Source organism: Ammodytes marinus (assembly GCF_949987685.1).
Source record: "Ammodytes marinus genome assembly, chromosome: 10".
Classification (NCBI taxonomy): Eukaryota; Metazoa; Chordata; class Actinopteri; order Uranoscopiformes; family Ammodytidae; genus Ammodytes; species Ammodytes marinus.
This window is the reverse complement of record NC_137214.1, coordinates 11,773,991-11,792,807: the sequence shown is the minus strand read 5'-3', so window position 1 is coordinate 11,792,807 and position 18,817 is coordinate 11,773,991. Positions and strand designations below refer to the sequence as shown.

Genomic DNA, 18,817 nt, shown 5'->3' with positions numbered 1-18,817 from the left:
GTCAATTGCTGTACGACTTCTACTCCTGCATTCCCCCTGAGAAACTCCAGAAACAGAAGGTGCTCTCCATGACTGAAATCGTCAGCAGCCAACTCTTCAAGAAACAAGGTGGGTCATCATCTTTTTTTCTTTCTTCATCCAGTTCCAGGCCCTTTAGCCTATGATTTACTATGGCTGCAATAGCGGACTCTATACGGTGGTATTCACATATGGGCACAGTGCCAAACAAATTCTGTGTAAAATCCTACAGAGCTTTAGCTGCCTCTCACTTAAAGGCTGAGATCACGTTACAAGGTCTATTATACAGTAAGTAAGTCCAGCCCGTTGACAAGACTTAGCAGACAGCTGTTGCCACTGTACTTTATGAGCAGCAAGGGGGTTCTTTGCTTTAAAAAGGCTTTCTATCTTAATACAGTAAAGTGGATAAAAGAGTGGTTTGCTAATACTGAAAGGGTAATGTTCCTTTCCCCTGTAGGCCATCCAATACGGCACTTTAGATAAAAGCCTCTGCCACATGGTGAAAGGACATACTGATGTTATTTATGTGTACTGGTTAGGCTTATTCGCATGGGTTTTGGTTTACTGCAGTGTAGACACACATTCAACACACATCTAGTCAATTTGTATTTTCTATAGAATGCAATGGACTGGGCAAGTTATATCATTTCATAACATAGTCTTTTGAATTAAACCAATTTACCTTAATAATGTATTTGTTATAAGGTTTAAAATGAATTAGGAATTAAATTAATTGCATGCCTACCGTCAAATAAGCTGCAGCTATTATTCAAATAGGGAATGGATATGGACATGGATATTTCATTTATTACTTTTGCCCAGGGCCTATACTCTACAGAGATAAAAAAAAAAGAAAATACAATATGGCTATTTGATGTTGACGATGTAACAACACAACTAATTGTTCCACTCCTCTCTCTGACATTACAATCAGTGCAATGGACCCCGGGGTCAGATACCATCTTATAACAATCAGTGGCACCTATTAACGTACTCCTCCACCACTTAAGCTAAAGGTCCCTTCGAGTCACGCTATCTGAAATTAAAACAGCCTTGAGGCCAAAATAACAGCGAGCACAACAGGTATTAGTGAGTCAGCCGCAGTATCTGATGTTTTTTTTTTCTCTTTTCCTTTCGTCCTTGTGTGGCGTTGACATTCCATGGCCGTGAACCTTAATTCAAGCATAAAATCAGTACACGGTTCACGTCTCAGACGAGTTTGTGTTGAAAAATAGAGAAAGATAAGTTGTTGTTCCGCATTAATATTACAAGTGATACCTGCCATCTGTCAAAAAGGAGAACAAGTAATATCTAACATTTGGCGCAATATAGGACATTTATGTGTCACTTTTTCCTTTTAAGTGACTTTCACTAGATTTGCTGTTATTGCCGCCCAGGGTCAAATGATTTTGTCAGTGTTGCGCCTGTTAGAGTATTCTGCTGCTGCACGCACCTCAATGATCACGCACTCTGCACCAATTTGCACCCCCTCCCTTCCTCTGCTATGCCCTATTATGTCTGTCTAATTTACTTGTAGTGGGCTGATAAGTGCTGGTTTCCCCCATGTATAAGAGCACGCTGCGATGGATAGAGTGGGGTAATGTTGTGCCGCCGTGTTGCACTGACTCGGTGAAGGGGGCCCCTTATTCCGGGCCAATGCGGTGGAGAATTGAAAGTAGACTGTGAGTGATTGTGGAGGGGCCAAATTTGGTTTGGAATCATTACGAGTAGGTACCGAGATGGGATACCTGCTGGGCTGTGCTAGACGGATTCAGTCATGAACATTTTGAGTGCATGAATGTGTGCATGAATAATTCTCATACCGAAAACCTCAATGTATATTCACTTCTGGGTGACTGGTGACACTATATCTGGGTGTGAGTGTATCTGTGCGTTTGGGTGTTTGTGCAGTGGTGCATGCTGAATGGGTGTGTGTGACTAGAATGTTGTTTTTTTTCCCCCTCAACTGTAGCAGTGCAGGTCCGTTCATCAGTCAGCTGCTGCCAGTACACAGTCAGTAGCAGGTCCAGGGTTTGGTGCTTTGGTATTGATCCTGGCTTTGGATGATTGATTCCTCGGGGGCCCCAGATGAAAGGCTCAGCCCACTGGCTAGCTGTCAACACGCACACAGTCACACTTTGTCACCAGGGAAGGAGAGAGGGAAGGAAGTGATGAGAGGGAGAGCGATATGGACCAAGGTTAGAAAGAAAGAGTTTGATAAATAGAAGAAAAAAAGCAAAGAATGAAAGGGCATCATACCAAAATGCTACATTTCAATGTTGGCAAACAAAGACCTCTGAATTAAAGCTATAGTGAGCAACTATTCCATATAAACCGATTGCCCATAACATTTAAGCCTAAAGAGGCTAAAGAGTTGACACAAAGTTGATTACGCCTGCCAGTTCCACAACATTCTGTATTTCTAAGTATGGCAGTGTTTACAAACAGACGAATAGGACTGAGGCAATAGGTCAAGGCATGGCTGAACGTCATGTAGTTGCACCGATAGAGTTGTTATTTGTTGTTAATTATTCAAGAATTCCAACTGGGGGCGACATAAGTTAAGGCTGTTACATACTCCGCAAGAAGAAAGAACAAAGTTCTCGGTGACAGAGCTGCGAGAAGAAAATGACGTCATTTTCTTCTCTCAGCTCTTGTTTAGCTGTTCTCGCAGCTTGTTCTCGACACATCACCCGGGCCGAACTTTCTTCTCGCAGCTTGTCCGAGAATTATTGTGTGATTGGTCAGTCTGAAGTCAATGAGGAAAGCGAAGTGAAATCAGCTGGCGCTACTGAGTCAATTACCATGGTAACAATGCGCCGCGGTGAGGAGTTCGGCAGTTGAGTTCTCGTGAAGTATGTAATGTCAGACCAGAAAGAACTTCTCGCAGCTCTGTCACCGAGAACTTTGTTCTTTCTTCTCGCGGAGTATGTAACAGCCTTTACGCAATGATGCTTTGACAGTCAAGTCTGGCACCCATTTTGACAGCAAAAATCTGGAAATGACTTTTAGCCCCAGTCGTAGTCTGCAAAGTGCTTTGAATTCATGGTGGTTTGCCGTGTTTTGAAATGATGGAAGACTACTTTTGGAACAGAGCTCTTCAGATGCAGACATTATGGAGATAGAATCAGGCAGAGGTGGAGGAGAGTACAAGGACATGAAAACAAAGGGAACGGATGGAAAGTGAAAAAGTAAAGTCATTCCTATGCGAAGGAAGAAGACTAAAAGTTAAGACAAAAAAAGGAAGAGAGGAAAGAGGGAGGAAACAATGATTGTTAAAGATGTGGCAGGGGCAGAGGGATGTGTAAATGGAATGGGAAGATGGATGACAGAGGACTAGGGATGGGACAAAAGGCTGCCTGAAAAAGAAGGAACAAGGGATTTGAGACGGTTAAAGAGAGAGGAGAGAACATGTGGATGGTGGTGCAGGGAGAAAGCAAAGCAGCATTGCGGAAGAGCCAACACAATAAGAGTTTGTGAGAGAAAGAGAGAGTGGGGGCCTTCGTTTGCTATTAAACCGTCTAAAAGTGATTAAAGTTTAAGACCTGCGCAAAAGCAATCTATCAGCAAACCTGCATGCTGCTCATCAGTGACAGCTCTCTCCTCTTCTGCTCTCTTCTGCCCCCCCCCCCGCCCCCTTCACCATCCTCTGACACTGTGCGTTTATTTATTCATTCATTTTATACATTGGTCAATTCCATCTCAATCCCTGCCTCACCAAATGAGGGCTGACACCTGGTCTAATTGAGATGCATTCTTAGCATTGGGGATGCTAATCAGAGGGGCTTGTAGGCTAGGGTGAAACGCTGAAATATGCAGCCGAGCTAAATTATATATTTATTGTAGCTAATGGCCCCCGGTGTCCTATCACTGCACCGCAATGCATATTTAATATCCCTACCTGTCTGTCTGACTCTGAATAAGCAGCAGGCCTGCCAAGCCCGCTCTCCAGGGGAAGATGTCAAGCCTCTGACAGGGTAGGAGAGCCAAGATGATGGGATGGAGGGAGAAGCGTGTGTTTGTTTGTGTGTGTCAGCAAGAGCCAGGACATCACTTGCCTGCTCATGTTTGAATTCAAGTGGGAATGAACATTGTTATGGATCGTTATTTCCAGTTTTATATGTTACTAACTTAGTGGTGCATAACGAGCAGGATATTTGCGGTAAGATTTTCTGGGCCGGAAATGGGTTTGAATAAATCAAATCTATTCTGAAAGAAACATGAGAATAGTGTATTCAACAGAAACCAGAATATTTTTCCTTAACTACCACGTAGGTATATAAGATTGTTCGGTACTTGCTTGTAAGGTTGTTTTGGCAGTTATTCAGTAGGAAAGTTGTTCTTTTTGCAATGAGGTCACTTGTATTACTTTTTTCGTGTGTGTTTCAGTGTGTGTGTGTGCACGTGTAATTGTTTAGTGTCCTATTTTTACTCTCCATGTGTTTGGCTTTCTCATGACTGGTTTCATCCAGGGGAAGCGTTTGAAGGGATTGCCCTTTTTTTTCTCTTGCCCAAAAATACTCCTTTTATTCGGAATATGCTCCTGGGATTAGGGTCTTTTTGCCAATCACATACTGTATGCACACACACACAATGCACATATACACACACTGGCACACACGCCCAGATACATCCTGTCATACGGGTTAATCCGTTTGAAAGAGACAACATTTTCTTTGCGACACACAATATGGCTCAATTTAGGCAAATTACAATGCGATCACTGTGACAGATTGAGAGCATCAACACAAAAAAAGAGGGAAAAAAGAACGAAAGATCAGGGACAGCAATGTGCAGAAGGACAGAGGGATGAGTCTGTCATTTTGTTTGCCCATTCATTTCCCCAAAGATGTTTCCTGATTCGATCCACTAACCCTGCATATATTCTCAGCCATGACACCAGCAAGCAAACACTGCCGACATGTCATTTGTGTTGTAGAGCGTAGTAAACAGATTAAAGGAAAAGCCATAGGTTTAAGTGTACTGCTCTTGTACGACAAATTGATACAGAATGCATACAATAAAACAAAAATCTGTCTTTAGTGTCGACATCTTTATTCTTTTATTTACCCTACATAGGATAAATCTCATCGCTTGAATTGCTTTGCTTTTACTGCAGCTCATTTAACAGTATTGTTGACAGTGTTGCCACACCCGTGTCCATATTTCCCCGTGATGTGATTGCTTAACAGAGGCATGTCGGCGCTTGATGAATATGGCGTTGAGTTTACAGTTATTATTGTCAGGTTTTAATCAGTGCTGAGTGATCACTCTTGTCCACACTAACAATCGGCTTTAGTGAGTGACAGGTCACTTAAGATGCCCGGCTACAGTGTTCTGTGGCTTTTAACGACAGGGATATTACCGTATTCATGTAACCAAGGGCTATGAATCTACATTGAACTTCTTTTACTCCATGCAGTTTGAAGACTAGGCTGTGTTAAACTCTTACTTGAACTAAATCTCATAACAGCAGAGCCCTGAGGAGAAGCAAGTGTTTGCTTGGCACCGCCAGGGATCTCTGCATTTGTTGTTTATTGTTATGTATTTTCCTCCTAGCCTTTATCGGAGCAGCTGGTCCAGCCGTAATTGCAAAGCTGTCAGCTTTACTGCCGCTCGCTCAGGGTTTGGGAGTGTGTGTGTGTGTGTGTAACAAGTTACATGGTGGTCCAGTAAGCCCCTCCATATGCTATAATCCTTAGTTATTCAGACATATTAAGAGTCAGACGTCGGATTCATAACCATCATCTTAACATTATCCTCATATGGCTGGCTGCTGCTGCGTGGCCTCAGGCCCTCTCAAAAGGGCTTCTCTCTGTTCTGCTCCCCTTCTACTTTATTCCTCTCCTCTCTTCTCTCTAGTATATTATTTTCTGCTGTGTTATAGGGTTTGGCGGTATGTAACTTTTGATATGTTTTAAACCTTCCCCAAATTATAAGGTAATACCATCGGGTATTACTGAACAGCGCTTGAACACATCCCAATGTCTCAACTCAATTCAAACGAACAAAATCACTACATGCAATTTGCTTTTAAAGTAGTCTAAGCTGCATTCTTATATTTAAAATGCTATACATAATTAAGCAGCAATAGAATTTTTGGGAACAACTCGCTAACTTTCGCCGTCTTTCTTTCTTATTGTCTCTCTGAGAAGAGGCGGTCACGTGACGTATAGCGAGTATGAACGGGTCTAAATAGTTTTGACCTTCTTTGACAGGTTCTTTATTTGACAAAGTAGGCCTCCATCAGTTACAGGAGTTCTGTCATCAGTCTTATAGCATCTTAAGAAACAGGCATTGGCTCTGCTGCTGGACACGGACACACACTCCTAAAGCATTTATTGGAAACTTACACATTACACAGCAGATTTGTGCATGATTGTTATTAAGGAAATGTCTTTGCTATTTTTAGAATACCCAGGAATACCGTAATACTGTATTACTGTCCAACACTACTGTGTTACATCAAAATATTCTTTGTTACATCAAATCATGGTTGTTGTCCAGCCTCACTGTAAATGCAAGAAGGTCACGCTCATAAAACATCCGGCAAAAACATGGCTGCCATTCTGTGCCTGTCAGAGATTTATGAATATAAATTGTTGACAAGAAGTGGCACCTGTGTGTGTTTGACAGCATATAATCTATCTGCCACTAAGCATTTTTTTTTATTATTTTTGTACAGGCTGACTTGAAATATCAATGCTTACTGTAGAGCTGTGGGTTGATGGTTCCAGAGGGTTAATTAGGGAAAGAGAGAGAGAGAGAGATTATGTCATTCGTTCAGAGTCTGCCGAGAATGCAGTTTTGGGAGATAGTGGATGAAAACGCAGGAGGAAAATAGGGATGGATGAGACTAATGGGGCAAAGTGAAAGGACTTTAATAATTTTGGGAAATGCCATACCTCCTCTGTCTCATTTATATTCGGATCCATGCCTGCCTGTGTCTGTGGGTTGATCTCGTTGGAAACCCAATGCAGTCAAGGACAGTAGAGGGACACATGGGTCTGGGGCATCAACACACTTATCCATTAATTCATCCGGTGCAGATGTGAGGGCGGGGAGCAACCTGACAGCTTGGTTCTGTCAATAGCTGGCTTTCCACACCGCACAGCTAAGTGGCTTGTCCGTCATGTTTCTTAGGTTACAGCAAAATAACATTTCTGAGAATACTGAAAGCTTAATGACCTCCGTTGGGACGTTGGCTCATTATGGCAGCGGCAGCAGCAGCAGTAACTGTTGGGAGTGGATGGCATTGAAGCTATCACGGCAAATTATTTCACCACTTTAGTAAATTGGTGATAATATAAAGAATAAGTGAGTGACTAAGGATTTACAGTGAAGGCAAATGCATCGGAATTGCGCTAATTCCATTATCCAGATACAGTGCACGATTTAACAGCGGAAATCAAATGTAAGTTTTAACCCTAGCCAGCTATGCTGATATATTGCTCTCCTGTGAGAGGACACTGGGAATAAGCCAGCCTATCAGTTAAAGGTGGCGAGGTGGTTTCAACCACAAGGCATTCATCTGCCATCGATCTGCCTGGCTCAAATTGATCAAAAAACGCTGTAGCAGCTAATGCTACCAACACACTAATTGGTCAATCAATTTTAACAGTCATATGCTAGACGCAGCCGTGGAGGGAAGGCAGAGCTGAGGTCTGGCAATTAGTGGGTGACTCATTGACACATGGAAAAGAAAGAAAAATAGAAAAATACATCAAAGCTGCATCTAGGTGCAAAGAGGGATTATCTGAACAGCAGTAACAGTAGCACTTGTAATCCTTAAAACAAAATCTTTGTTTTTGGGCTACAGATGATAAACACGTCCAGTTCTGTTTTGGATTATTAAGAAAAATATCAGCACGGAAGCCCCAGAAAATGACTTTGGTGTCTTATACAAGGATTTCTACACCAAAAGCAATAAAATAATACCAAATAAAATTAGAACATAAGAAGTTTGATTGTATTTCCCCCCCTATAGCTCGCCGTATAAGCAAAGAGCCTGGGGAGGAACAGGCATCTTCAGTTAGAGTTCTGGATGGATGGACAGAGTGTGTGTGTGTGTGTGTGTGTGTGTGTGTGTGTGTGTCCGTGTGTACTTGGGGAGAATTCCTTTACGAAAAAGCAATAATACTCAAGACAGCACCTTTGGCTGTGATTGTGTTCACTTTGGTTTGACAGTTTGTTTGGTTGATGCCAGGTCCTATCAGCGTCACTACAGAGATCAAAGTAGAAAGATACACTTTCAGGCATCATTTTCTAACTTTTTATCACTGTCATCTGTAATGTAATGGCACTATACTTTTGGGAGACACCAATTCACACCGGCAAGTCTATTTTATACGCTTCTATAAAATGAAGAAAATATGATCCTGTTAAACTATTTGACAGCTTTCTTGCTTTTTTCAAATCAAAGGTGCAAAACACACTTTACCGCCCCACAATATTGAGTCGGCAATTTCTGTAAAAATGTGTGGTACAGACAGTCACCACCTTAATACCAACAGAGGAAATGGAGGGCCTTTAAATTATTAAAGATGGAGCCAGGGAAAATAGTGAGGAAGCAGAGAGGAAGACAGATGAAGGGTGAAGGCAGAGTGGATGAGAGGAGACACCCGCGGTGACACGGAGAGATGAAAAAGCTGCTGAGAGGGACATTTAGTCATCACCAAGCGGGAAGACAGTTGGCGTGGTCCCAGCCTCCCCCCCCACCCTCCTCCCCCCTTCTCTCAACAACAAGATTTACTTGTTGTCGCACCGCCAAACCTCCTCATTATCATCTTTTCTATCGCTCTATCTTCCCAAAAGCAAGACGCAAAAAAAACAAAAAGGGAGGGGAGCAGAATGGATGGATACAAAGAGGAAGACATGCTTTGATTTACATGCCTCTTGCAAACTGAGATTGCATCTCATTATCACATGCTTTAGTTTTATTGTATTTGGCTGTCAAATAAAAAATTGAGCAGAGAGAAGGATGCTGAGCCATCAGAGCTGCTCTCTGCGTGGTGGCCTGCCAGTAGCAGCAGTAGTATGCAGGGGGTCTTTGCTCTGGCAGACTTACTAACCCAAACACATAACCACTCTGTCACACAGGCATGAAGAGATTCCAGCATCTCTTACACCTCAAATAGTGGTGAAGCAAACGAATTAGACAGAAAAAGTACAATCCACAATCGGGCACACAGACCCACGCTGGTATTATTAGTCAAAGACTGAGATTATGGCTTGAATAAATAGACATTTCCATTTGAATATAGATGAATACTTGATTCTCAGTTGTGTGTGTGATGCAAATTCATTCTGAATATGTTGTGGGCATCAGCACCTGTGTATTTCAATGCATGGTTAAAAGTCCATCCCAGTGTTACACCTTAATTTCCATTTTTTCTGTCAGTGCCTGTTGGCCAAGCTTTTCTGCACAGCGGTGCTGAATTGATTTAATGCATTTGTTGCACCACAGGCTAAAACGCATGACTTGCAATTAAATCCCCCGGACAAGCGAGAGGTAGACACAGAAACACAGGTGTGCAACCATTTGTGTATACACCGATGTTGATTTTAGTCACAAGTTTGTCTGGTGTGTGTTTTTTTGTGTGTGTTTGTTTTGCGTGTGTGTGTTCATATAATAACTGCATCTGTTCAAACTCCTTTTTTCTCTTTCCTTTTGCACAGTTGGTCCACTTCTTCATCTCCCCTGCCACCTTCCTACTCTTTCGCCTTTGGTCGAGGCCAGGCCGCGTCTCTCTTTTTAGGCTTCTGCGTTCACTAGCAAGCTCCACCACACAGACCTCAAATGGTTTAAGGTTATGGGATTAGGGCCGTGACTGTGGTTACACTCTTCCAATCCTAGCAAACGATGCCAGATTTGTAAGCAGTCCAAAAAGGAAGCTCTGACTGAGAGGCTCAAGCCAGAGTAGATGTAGAGTGCATAGAACAGTAGTACTGTTCTGTACTCGCTGAGAAGACAAGATACACAGGACAAAACTGGCACTTGGTTGGATCAGTTACTAGGTACAGGAGCAAGTTACTGAAAGTTCGCGTTGAGCCAAAATGTAACTTATTCCGAGTTAGGAGGAGTAGACAATGACGGACAGAACGATAAATTGTTGTGACAGAAAGATCACAAAATGGGAAATAGAGAGGAAATGTGTGAAAGGACGTGTAAGAGTCAGCAGAGGGTAAAAACAACAAGATCAAATTGACCAGTAAACGGTTGAGATGGAGTAGATGGTGATTGTGCAAAGGAGCAGGGAACACAGACAATAGAAATAGAAGATGAATTAACAGAACTGAAACACACACACACACACACACACACACACACACACACACACACACACACACACACACACACACACACACATATAAGGGGAAGATATTCCCCAGAGAGAAGAGGATGTGCTGGTAGGAGCCTCAAATTGTATCGGGGAAACTAAATATGCAACGTTTTTGCATTTATAATAGCATTTGTGACAAGGCATTCATTGCATTTGGCGAGCAAGCAACAACTTTTCACAGTGACTAGGAAAAGCTCAAATAAGGGCACATTTGTAAAGAGATTTAAACTACTCAGCCAAATGCGATGGTACTTTCAAGGTTTATTTTGACTTTTATTTTGAGTATGAACTCTTGCTATATATTTAGTCTTTGCTGCATATACCTTTGTTGCTACGAATGCACATCTGTTTTCACAGGGCCAGAGTGTAAGACCAGCCACATGGAGGTCCCCAGAGCAAGTGTTCCTAGGAATAGCATTCATTTCAAATGCCCTCCTCAAAGTGTGTACCCTGGTGTTCTTACAAAACTGAAAGCCCCCGGAAGACCTTAGCGCTATTCAAAGAGGTCTCTGAGAGAGCTATAGCATTCAGGCAGAAGTGGATGATATTAACATTCATGGTGTTATTTCCAGGCCAATGCGAGGTGCTATAAGAAATACCTGCAAAAAAGTTTTAAAAAGCAATGTTCCACATCAGTGACTGAAGAATCTGGAGGAGCGTATAGCCAAGAAGGCAGCATGTACTTTCTCATCATTTTTGATGCTCATATTCAGCGAACTCCAGAAGGTGTTTTTTTTTTTTTCAAAAGAAAGAGGAACCTTGAGTCAAAATCAAAACAGACCAGACACCCTATCGACAGATCCAACACATTAGGATGCTGGAGATGAGCAAGCCACTGTATTTGAGTGCTCCTTCTTTTCTATACGTTTTCAGAATGCTAGGATGGTAACGCTTTTTTATTCAGCAACCAACAAAGTTCACAGGTTACATAGAAAGTATTCCTAAAGAATTAACTCTGCTTATTGTTTTTACATCACTATTTAATATGGTGAAAATGATACACTCTTCCTCCCGTGTCAGCAGGCCCGGTAGAAAAAAGGTCCACTAGAGTTGAACAAAATGTAATGAAATTGCAGTGATCCAGAGGACAGAACATTGCACTTGAGTATGCCTTCTACTTGCTTTTTTGGTAAAACGTTCCTTAATTTAGCAATGACATAGGAATTAGAATTATGTTTTTATTTTTTATTATATGGAGCTATTTATTTCTTGTCCATCCAAATCTCTTTGGCGCTCCATCTCTAACTCTTTCTATCTCTTTTTCTTTCTTTCTTTCGTTTTGTTTTCTCCTGATCTCAGTTTCCCTCTCTCTCCCCTCTGCCTGAACATGTCACACAAACAGTAAAATAAAAAATATATATATCAGCTATGGTTCTTTCACAGATCAAAAGAAATGTGGCTGTGTGGCTCTGGGATCATATCACCAGGGAATGGAGTTCTCCAAAGGTTTATTGTTACATCCAGCCCCCCCGGGGAAGGCGGATAGATTAATTTCTCACACAGCAATACTGCCATAGAACACAGCCCATTGTTTTTCTCTATATCTGAAAGACTCAAAGGGATGATGAGTTTCTGCTTTGATGGATTAAAGCCATTCAGCAGGGTTTCTACTCAAAAACAAAGCTGGCAGCGTCTACATCTTTTTAAAGGAGACTTTTTACACAGTGGTGGGCAGATAACTCAACCCCAGTGCTTTAGCTTTTATTTTTAAATACTCAAGTACAAAGTGAAAGTTTTTGCTAGACATAGACAACTCAAGTACTCAAGTAAATTAACTACATTATTGTCCACCACTGGTTTGACATTATACATTATGGTAAATACATTGTGATAATACTTCTGTTTGTCATTCCAATCAGTCCTGGTGTCTCCCTTGACACTCTCCATGTTCCCATTGCATTCCCTCTACCTGTCCAGGCCTCCTCCTCCTCCTCCTCCTCCTCCTCTGTCTCCTCCCTCCATTTCTCTGAGTCATTGAGGGCATTCAGTGACTCATGTGTCCCCTCCCTCCCCCTCCCCTCTCTGAATGTTTGTGTGATGGAGTGAGCGTTGTGAAGTGGGTCTACTCAGCAGGCGTACGGGCTCGGCTCACTTAATAATGGGCCTAACGAGCATCGGCCTAAATGAGCTTTTAATGGCCTCTGTCTACCTGCGGCTAAAAGGGAGAGGGATGGGGTTGGGGGCAGAAAGATGGAGAAAGAAAAGACAAGAATGGGAGAGGTCAAGGTGGACACATGGATAAAAATGCATTCACAGTTTCCTCATTTTATACAAATGTGTAACGGCATAGGACCTTTAGTATTATAAAATACAAATTATACAAGTAATGACAATTACAATTGTCTGTGACCTAAGCGTGTCTCACCCACAAGTGTCTATTTAATCAATTTGTTCTAGTTCTGGAGTGTGACCGTTAATCTGTCCATGGCTCTGGTGGGATCGTGCCTGTACATATTGTGAAGTTCATTGCTAAACCATCATATATGTATTGTACATTTGTATTGTCCACAAAACAGTGTGCATTTTTAAAAGCCTATTTTGTGTCAATAATGCTCACTAAAGATTAAATAAGTGTAGTTTTCGTTTTTTTTAAAGGTCCCATATTATGCTAAATGCACTTTTTAAATGTGTTCCAACATATCCATGCGTCCACGGTGTGCCTAGAGACTGCCAAAATATCAAAAAAAATAACAATCTCTCCTTTTCTCACTCTCCCCTTTTCTGAATCCCCCACCCCTCCCCCCAAAAACACTCCAGTCAGAATTATCCCCTTTTCTGACCTCACAAACCGTAAAGCCAGAAGCTTCCACTGTGCAGCCCACACCCCTATTTCTTATTGGTCCACGGCCCTGACAGACAGAGGGCGAGGCGTATCTGGCTTCGCTTCCGGACAGGGGGCGGGGGGAGCTCAAAGATTGTATATTTACGAGGGGACCTGCAACTCTTTTTTAAAAAATAGGCCATTGTGAGATTAGCTGAACATCAGCATAGTACAATAAATTATCTGAACGTTTTTTTCAGCAAACAATTAAAGAAAAACGTATTAGGGACCACTAAGACCATATAATATGGTGTATAATAGAACCGAAAAGTGTATAATATGGGAGCTTTAAGGTAGTTTGGTTTGAAAATAAGCTTACCAAAACTTAAATCGTTTGTTCAGATTCGATAATTAATCGTCCGTAGCTAAGAGCAAGGACTTTCTTCCCCTCGTTGGTTAATTAAGGAAATTGTGGGGCAGCAAATAAACCCATAAATCAGTCTGACAAATTCATCCTAGAATATAGTCTGTCACCTGTTTAAGGAAAGGTGTTTGTTAAAGTCAAACACACACACACACACACACACACACACACACACACACACACACACACACACACACACACACACACACACTTTAATTTACTTAGATCTACCTTTAGGCCACATTCCACTTCAGTGCTTTGGGTACTTTAGTCCTTTAGGGATTCCATTTCAATTCCTGGAACGACTGTGGGCAACCCCCCAGAAAAGAGTTGTGGTGGCCATTTAACATCCATAAAGATTTTATGGGTTGGGCACCATAGTGTAAGTAGTATAAAACATTTTTTTAAATGTAGGCCTATATCATAACTGTCTGATTTTTCCCATTGACATAGTCTCTCATGGATGTCATTTCTCATGATGCAATACATGCGTGACCAAATGCACACATTAATTAACTAAAGATTAGGATTAATCTGAGCGATGGGGAAGAGAATCACGCCAGGTCATGGTGATTGACGTGTTGACTGTGTGGCTGACAGCAGCAGCAGACATGCTTAGTTAGGACAGTGAATAAACACTTTGGTGTATATATATTGTGCAGTCTTAGGGCGTAGTGTTCGTATGACTATTATTTTCATTTGTCATAGCCCCAACCCTGTGGAATTACTTTCCCCCAAAAAATCAGATCTGCACAATCTCTGGACTGTTTCAAAAGGCTCTTCAAAACCCATTTCTATAGGCAGGCCTTTTTATAGATTTTAGCCATTTTGCTTGTATTTTGTATATTGTGGATTGTTATGCCTAGTCTGTGTATAACTATTCTTGTGCTTTTGTGGTCATATGTTCTACTGTTTTTACTTATGTTTGTATTACATTGCACTTCATACTGTTTTGTCTCCTCCTACATTGTTTTGTATTGTGAATTATTTTCGTTTAATATGCTTGTGTGTCCCATGTAAAGCACTCTGTAACGGTCTGTTCTTAAAAAGTGCTATAGGCCTATAAATAAAACATGTCCTTACTTTCTTACTCAGTTGTGTGGGCACAGCTGTCTGCAAAGGTGTCAGACCAATTGATGTTAGGGTCTGACGTTTAGGTTTTCAAGTGTTTTTTCAGGGAGGAATAACATTAAAGTACATCTTGATGTTTTGACTCCTGAAAGCATTCTCGGCTTTTAGGGGCCTCGCCTTTAGAGAAGTAAATAAAACATCACTTGTCGCACTCCATCCAGTTTCACTTACGCACTAGAAAAGGTTTTGTTTCTTTTGTTGAAAAATATATCAGTCTACAGTGAGTGTGCTCGTGTTTGAATTGTGTTTCTGCTTGTTAAACCTGTCACCATGCGTGGCTTTTGTATTTCTCCACAGAGTGCCGTGACGTGCTATTACCCATGATGCTTCGGGAGCTGAGTGGCGCCCTGGCCAGTATGGCTGACGGGCCTCACGATGAGAGGAGAAATAGCGTGGAGCTGCTCAACAACATTCTGGAAGTCCTCAGCAGGGACAATGTGGTAAGGCACGATTGTGTTGTAAACTAACACGAAATGGCCTATTGTTGACACTTTAAATTGCATTCTGGGTGATTATTTCAAAAAGCGGATAGCAGTGAACAACACATCCAAAATGCACTGAGAACATATATTGATCCCATTGCTTATGCTACATTTGTTTATTTGCAATTGCTTTATAGTATCATCAAAATATCTATGTTTTTGACTGCACTCAAGAAGAACCACTTCCATGCTTTTGCATTTAGAGTGACAAACTTTCAATCATAGCTTTCCAGTAAGGCACGAAGCCAAGTCTCAACATTGTTGACTGAACTCTTTATTGTCTTAACAACTCTTTTTCACTTTGGCTTTTCTGTGTCCAGTATGCAAATAGCTATTCCAATCACCTGTACTTTCCCCACAGTATAGCTGTATGGCTGATTTTGATTGCAGTTTCCACGGATAGAATCAAATGTACTTGGGGAAAACACAATCAGAGCCTATAAGTGGTCACTTGAGGCGCACCCACTCATCATAATGCCAGCAGCACGCATCGAACAACGCCTGCTGACACAATCTGCTTCTATAAAAGATTGAGAGAGATTGAAAATTTGAATAAGTCCAAATGGCCAATATCTTCCCATCATTTCCTCAAAAACTAAAAATACTACCTTATGACAAAGCTTTTTCATTGGGAAAATGTTAAGGTAGAAATCATTCACCCTTTACTATACATTTTTTAGCATTACTGGATGGTTTTGAACCACCCTTGCGGTCTGTGTCACCCACAGTGCCACTAGACAGTTAAAGAGTAAAGTAAATAGCTCTCAGCGGTTTGGTCTTCAGTCATCCGTGCAGTGAAGCAGCCCTTGACCAATTAGAATCAAATTTGCGTTTCTGCATATTCGTCTTTATTTGAAAACAAAATCCTTTAATAAGCACCATACGCACACACGCACACACACACACACACACGCACACACACACACACACACACACACACACACACACACACGCACACACACACAAAAACAAATACATCAGCAGTGTCCAGCTGAGGGGATCACTTAATTGCTCCTGCAAGTCATTGACAGCCTGCTGATTCTTCTTTGAGTCGAAGGTGCGACTTCTTTCAGCTCTATATATTAGTGTAACACTAATGAAGCATGAGCCAAGAGATGGAAGACAGAGAGAGAAGTAATGGGGGGTGCGGAGTGAATTTGATGAGATGAATTTGCATTGGATGAGGTATAAAATATGATGTCAAAAGGACACAGCAGGTACTTGTAAAATCACATACACACTACAAAAGCGGTGAGGCACGGTTTCATACAGGTTTTATATTGGGACCAATGTCTGCAGTATGAATGTCAGCCAAATTAAGTATTCTCTATACACACATACACAAACAGGCACACACACATACTCTTTTGCTATTAAGTCATTGTGCTAAACATTAAAAACAATTTCAGATTGAGTATTGGACCTGACATTTTCATTCTGAATATAAATGTGCTTATTTAAGTACAAAGTTTGCAGTAAAAGAAGCACACACACACACACACACACACACACCCACACACACACACACACACACACACACACACACACACACACACACACCTTCTCTCTCTGGTGTATAAGAGTAGCCAGACTGCACGTAGTATAATTTAATAAGAACCTTGACCGCAGCACCTTTTACACGGCTCCTGTTCTTTATGCCGCCCAGCTTTTTGTGAAAGCGAGACACTGTTGTTTTCCATGAAGGAGCCCATCTCTCCTCACACACAGACGTGTTATTTTGTGGGGGAAAAAAACAATAACATGCTATGAATGAATGTTTTTTTTGGATGACAAGAGGTGAAGGGAAAAGCAGGACAGAGTTCACAGCTAAACAGACAGAAGTGACTTTTTTTTCAGATGCGGTAAGGTTTTTTTTTTGTATTACGAGAACAACTATGCTGGGAAATAGAGAGATGACAGTTTCATTGTGGAAGAGGGGAGAGCGAAAAACAGCCGGAAGATAAACATCAGAAATAAAATAGGTAGAGTTGATGGGTGAACGCTTCACCTCCTCGCCCTCTGCCTTTTTTATGTTCTGCATCTAGCTCTCTCTGTCACTCTCTCTCTCTCTCTATTTATATTCTTTTGTCGCCCATCTCTCTTTTTCTCGCTCTGGGTGGTATATACCTGATTAAGTTGTCCCGGCAGAGATGTCTCCAAACTAGAATGAGACACAGAACACAGACATACGCAGTAGACATATGCTCATGTCTGTGTGGGAGAGATTGTTTTGAATTGGAAAGTCATTTTGTAACCTTCGAGGCATGAGGCTACTGACAGAAAGACACGGCTCACCACATCTCTCTTGCTCCCCCCCCCTTACGCCCAAAACAATATTTCTTTTAGTATGTTTTTGTATCATGTTGCCAGTAGAGATGATGGACCAGTCTGGCTGCAGTCTGGAATTAATGAACATAGTATCGACTTCCACCCTGTTTGTGCTCTGCAGGAGAGAGAGAGATAGAGAGAGGTAGGAAGAGCATTTTCTCTCATCTCTAGTCTTATGCTCTGTGACTACTGTCTAAGAAACTCATTGCAGAAGACCAAAATACCAACAGAGAGCCAGAAAGATTTAGGCTTATTTAGGATAAACGGATGCACCTCGGCCTAACCACGGCACATCAGACAGACACACATCTCAGTGTGTGTCTGTTAGTGAATGCAAGTCTGAGGTAGTCAGTCTGAAATAATATGCAAGATGAGACACACACACACACACACACACACACACACACACACACACACACACACTCAGTTGTTTATTACCCCTGTTGCTATGAGTCAGTGCATTTTAATGTGGTTTAATCTTGCCTCCCTGATTCTCATCAGTCCTTCCAAATCATTTCAAATCATCAGACCAACACAGACACACATGTGCAAACACGAGCACACACACAAAGAGATGTGTGTTGTAAAATGTTGAACCTTTAACCCAGAGCCGGCCCAAGCCTTCAGGGGGCCCTAAGCGAAATATGATTAGGGGGCCCCTCTCCAATGTTAGCGCTGCTGAAACTATAGATCTTTGTTAAATATCATTCACACACCCAGTGTTTTCCGCTAGTGCCTCTACTGTGCGGCTGTGCGAAAATATTAGACAGCCGAGATTCAGACCCTCCTAGGGGGGTCCGGGGGTATGCCCCCCCGGGAGATTTTTTTAACCTTTTTAAAGTGAAATGCATGAATCTGGTGCACTTTGAGAGGAAAATTAAGAGGCTAAATCTGAGAAATTTTGTGTGAACAAATAATTTGGAGACACTGGGTCGGATGAATTAGAAGCTATTGAAGAAGGACACATGGATTTTCCATAAAAATATTAATATAAAATAAAATATTATGGGTTGGAATTGGAGCTCTTTTTCTTTTACGGGACATATTTCTCTGTAATATAGTGAATGCATTTACATGCAGTGTGAGGAACGAAGCAGAAGAACTCTGTTGTCCAGCTACTGTATCTTTTTTTCCACAGACAAGGCTGACATAGGCTATAGACTATACACAGTGCATGGGCAACTGAGGGCAGCCCCATTTCCAATTGTTTTTAAATAAACTCAATACACACTGTGCATGGATGTGAACGTGACATGATCAGATAATTTCGGATTTCCTCCCAGATGAACTGATTACATTTTTAGGCTATTAATTATCTAGACCAAAACAT

At 41.6% G+C, this 18,817-nt stretch overlaps 1 protein-coding gene across 1 annotated transcript in view; it reads left to right on the top strand.

Annotated features, from left to right (window-relative positions):
* Window positions 1-18,817, top strand: part of dock2 (dedicator of cytokinesis 2) — a 107,827-nt gene that overhangs the window by 27,713 nt on the left and 61,297 nt on the right. The window contains exons 24-25 of the mRNA XM_080035781.1: window positions 2-108; window positions 14,975-15,117. Of these exons, the coding sequence (XP_079891907.1) occupies window positions 2-108; window positions 14,975-15,117 (250 nt within the window). The remainder of the gene's footprint in view (window position 1; window positions 109-14,974; window positions 15,118-18,817) is intronic.